The sequence below is a fragment of the Bactrocera latifrons genome, unplaced genomic scaffold (genome assembly GCF_001853355.1).
Source record: "Bactrocera latifrons isolate USDA-ARS-PBARC rearing strain unplaced genomic scaffold, ASM185335v1 scaffold_10, whole genome shotgun sequence".
NCBI classification, from domain to species: domain Eukaryota; kingdom Metazoa; phylum Arthropoda; class Insecta; order Diptera; family Tephritidae; genus Bactrocera; species Bactrocera latifrons.
In genome coordinates this window covers 587450-591627 of record NW_017534408.1, presented here as the reverse complement: position 1 = coordinate 591627, position 4178 = coordinate 587450, and the positions used below count along the sequence as shown (strand labels likewise).

The window sequence follows — 4178 nt, the reverse complement described above, 5'->3', positions numbered from 1 at the left end:
TTATATTATATATTTATATATGTACGTAAGTTACGGTGCATGTGGTTACTATTTGGTGAGCGCTTATCAGCACCATATGAACTGCACAGACATGTTCCATAATCACGTCACGATATATCGGTCAAGATCACTTCTTTTATTTTGATTGTTTATATTGTTATTTTTTCAATTATTTACATTTGAGACATTTTTATTATTTTGTTATCAATTTTGTATAGACAGAGTACAACGACAAAAGAAGAAAACATATGTATATGTTTTAGAGTATGTTTGAATTTTGATAAGGCTGGGGTGATAAGCGACCACATGGGTTAAAAAAGTATTACAAAAAATAAAGTAAAATAAAATTAAATTGAATTAAATGAAATTAAATGAAAGTTAAATTAAAGTTAAATTAAATTACATTTAGTTAAGTTTATTAATTGAATCAATAAATTAATAAAATATTCTTTCGAACAGGAAAGACCTTTTAGTCATGTTCTTAAATGCCTTAATGAACTGCTTTTTAAATATATTCTATATTCTCAAATTTCCTTCAATAATTCACACCTTTGCAATTTTCTCTATATTAAATTATTTGTTTCAAAGCGTATTCACACTGATTCATGCTACATAAATATGCTATATATAGAAATATAATCGACTCAAACCTAAAACGGATGAAAAAAATATAAAAACCGAAGTATGTATCAACTACGAGTGTGACCGCGACAATCCGGCATTATCAATAAGAATACATATATAGACAATTCTTCTGGCTTTTGCAAGTGATGAAATGAACTAAACTAATTCACCGGCCGGAAAAGTATTAGAAAGACAATATACATTTATTATGGATTCATACATATACATGTACATGCCAGTGGCTACACTCGTAGAAAGAAGCACAACTAAGCCAGCTAAAATAAAGCTGAGCTCTGCTCAGTGTCATTTGCGCCGCGACAAAATCGCGACAAGTCAACGGAAATTCAATTTAAACCGAAGCATAGCTGTAAAATATACATATTTGTGGTGAAAAAAGATAAAAATATCGATACAAAATCCAAATCACTTGCGTAAAAACGAAAGCGGAAGGGAAACCTCATTTTGAGCTTCTCCACACACTGCATTTGAATTTTTATTTTTGTTTGCTAGTGCGCCTTTGTTTTGTACGCGGTTTTGGTGGTGAGGCCACAAGCATTCGCCCTTTGGCATCGCTTGAAAAAAGTTCAGTGCGGAATTTCTCATTAGTTGCATAAAAAGCGTTCGAGAGCGCGGACAAAAGTGCTGCAACGCGTGCCGGTGGACATCGAAATATCAGCAGCGCTGTTGTTTTTCGACTACTTACCACCAGCTGTGGCCACAAGCGCGAAACGAAATTAAAATTTCTTATTGCAAGTGCAAATCGATGGAAGCTGAGTTGTAAGGAGGGAAAAAAGGAGCGAAGTATTTTAATTTGAAAGTTTACGGAAAAAAAAGATCAAAAGTTTTTGTTCGGATATTTACGCTACAGCTGCGGTGAGGTTTTTTCAAACTGACTTACAAATTTACGTGCTACTCGTAAATACCAGCTGCTAAGCGGCAGTGTGAAAATGTCGTCAACATGTTATCGGTTACTAGCTGTTATGCTAATTTCGCATATTTTACTAGCGCCGTGTGCCAGGGCGGCAACAATACCCACAGCCGCCACGCTAGCCTCCACCGCCGCCAACAGCGCGCCTAAAGTGAATGTGGAGACAGAGGTGCTGCGTTTCTCATACGAATTGGAGCGCTGGCTTGATACTGACAAGCGACCCTGCCAGGACTTCTACGGCTATGTCTGTGGCAAGACCGTGAACAGCACGAAGGAACAGTTCGAGGCGCGTTTGCAGCGTGAGCAGGAGAAGTTCGATAAATTTCTGAGCGCCAATAATAACGAGGACCTGCTTGATGCTGAGCTTAAGCTGAAACAATTCTATGACTCTTGCAAAAATGCGCGCTCTGTGGAGGAGCTGAAAGAGTCTTTCATGTATAAGCAGAGCGGCGGTTGGCCGGCAATTGACAGTTCAGCGGCGATGTTGCGTCGCCGACGTGGCAAAACCTGGATGGATGTGGTTGGCGCATTTCATGAAGCCGGTGTAAATTATTTCTTCACCCAACGCGTTGAGATTAAGTCCAATAAGCGTACCGTCTATCTACAAGTGGAGGATGTGATGCGCACAACTTTGCGCAAATTTGAGCAATTGGTTGGTGAAGTGTTTGCGGAATATGGTGTGGATGTGGATCGCGGTAGGCTGATCGCTTTGGAAATATTGACTTTCGAAAGAAATCGGCGTGAAATACTGAAAGACGAGCAACAAGAAGACGACACAGAGTATACTTATGTTGATTTTAAGGCTTCGAACTTTGGCGCTTCAGTGCAGATCGATTGGGATAAGTATTTCAAGAGTACACTTGGTAAGCCGCTGAAACCAACAGATATGGTGGTGATACATAAGAAGAACAAATTAGGCAAGTTATTCCAGTTTCTGCAACAGACTTCATTGACGCGACTACTCAACTGGATTTGGATCGATTACTTGATGGGTAAGTAGTAGCTACATAAGCCTGTGGTAGTAAGTATATAATAACGTTGCTTCTCTACCATACGCAGACAAAAGCGCCACGCACTGCCAAGAGTTGGCGAAACAGTTTTTCGAGCCCGTGCACCAACACATTGWGGAACACGCCTATCTGGACAAGGTGCAAATGGCGCAACTCTACTCTAACATCGGCCACGCTTACGACGATACACTGCTGCCCAGCGCTTGGATCGACGAAATGTCGCAGCAAAACTCACATCTCTTTCTCGGACGCGCCATGCATCTCACACTCAACGGCGATGAAAGTCTCGATGCCGATTACGCTAAATTACAAATCAGCAATCGTAACTTCTACCGCAACCTCGAGAAGGTGCAACGCATGCTCGCACAGCAAGGCAAAAGTCAACGCCTAACTACGCGCGTAGGCAACGCCGGCATTGCGGACACCACACAAATTGCGGCGAATTTCATGCACACCTTCGTAAGCGTTAGCGCATTATTGCAGCAGCAAAATCTAACCACACCACTAAGTCAACTGCTGGTGGGCGAGCGCTTTGCTGAGCATATGATCGCTAGCGGCAGCACGACACAGACGGCCGGCGCTTGGCGTAGCATGGAGTCGGAGCGTGAATTTGCCATACTGCGTCAGTGTGTGCAACAGCAATCAGGTGCAGCCGAGTTGCCATACAATTTGAATGAGTTGCTGTTGAAACTGTTGGCACAACACTTGGCGCAGCAGACTTACGAGCAATGGCAGCAGAGCAACGAACGTTTGGTGCGTCGCTTGGATACGCTTTTGGCGGCTGGACGCTTGCAATTATCCATGGCGAAACTCTACTACATCGGCTCAGTGCTGACTGAGTGCGGCGATTATGAGAGTGTGGCACAGAAGCAGCTACTGAAGGGTTATTTGCGCAATTCGGTGAAATTTCGGCAGGCCTTCCGCTGTCGCGCCGCAGATGATTTGAATTCGCGCAATATTTGCAAGGTGCTCTGAGAAGATTGAATGTGGCTTGAGAGCAGGTAATATTATGATGTTGTTTGCTCGCTTTCAATATTTTTAGCTTCGTAAGTCTACAGCAGTTAAAGATGCTAAGTAAATCAGCGCTCTTATGTAATTTGTCCTATTGAGGCATATGCGCATATATATAAAAATTAAATGAAATGTTAAGAAGTAAAATTTAGTAAAAAATTATAAATGAATAAAATACATATAAAAAGGAATAAATTATTGCATTTTTTTTGAGTGTGGACAGATAAATATAAAAAATATATTTCAAGATTAAAAATCAATTTAAAAATTTAATTTAATTCTTAAAAATAATTTTTGTAATTTTGAAACTTAATTAAAAGTTATTTTTCAATCTCAAAAAAAATAATTTTCTTTAAATTTTTGCTATTTTTTTATTTGAAATTTTGTTTGAAAATATTATTTTGCTTTTGTAATAAATATTTGTTAAGTTTGCTTAGTCTTAGGGACAGTTGCAGTAAACTTTCTTCAAGAATAGTAAAGTTATTATTTAGTTAAGTATAAGCACGTGATTTTAACTGTTTTTGCTACTGGTACCAATTTTTTTACTGTATTATTATTAACTGTATATCTATTAATTATTATTAACTGTATATTAATAAAAGTTG

General features: G+C 39.2%; 2 protein-coding genes across 6 annotated transcripts in view; one reads left to right on the top strand and one right to left on the bottom strand.

The window, feature by feature from the left end:
* The window catches only part of LOC108966362 (complexin), a gene marked incomplete at its 3' end in the record, with an annotated part of 186337 nt that overhangs the window by 29407 nt on the left and 152752 nt on the right, over positions 1-4178 (bottom strand).
* LOC108966352 lies at positions 884-3555 on the top strand. The gene is made up of 2 exons (XM_018929203.1): positions 884-2544; positions 2612-3555. The coding sequence occupies exons 1-2, from the start codon at positions 1572-1574 to the stop codon at positions 3535-3537; spliced, it is 1899 nt and encodes a 632-aa protein (XP_018784748.1). The 5' UTR covers positions 884-1571; the 3' UTR covers positions 3538-3555.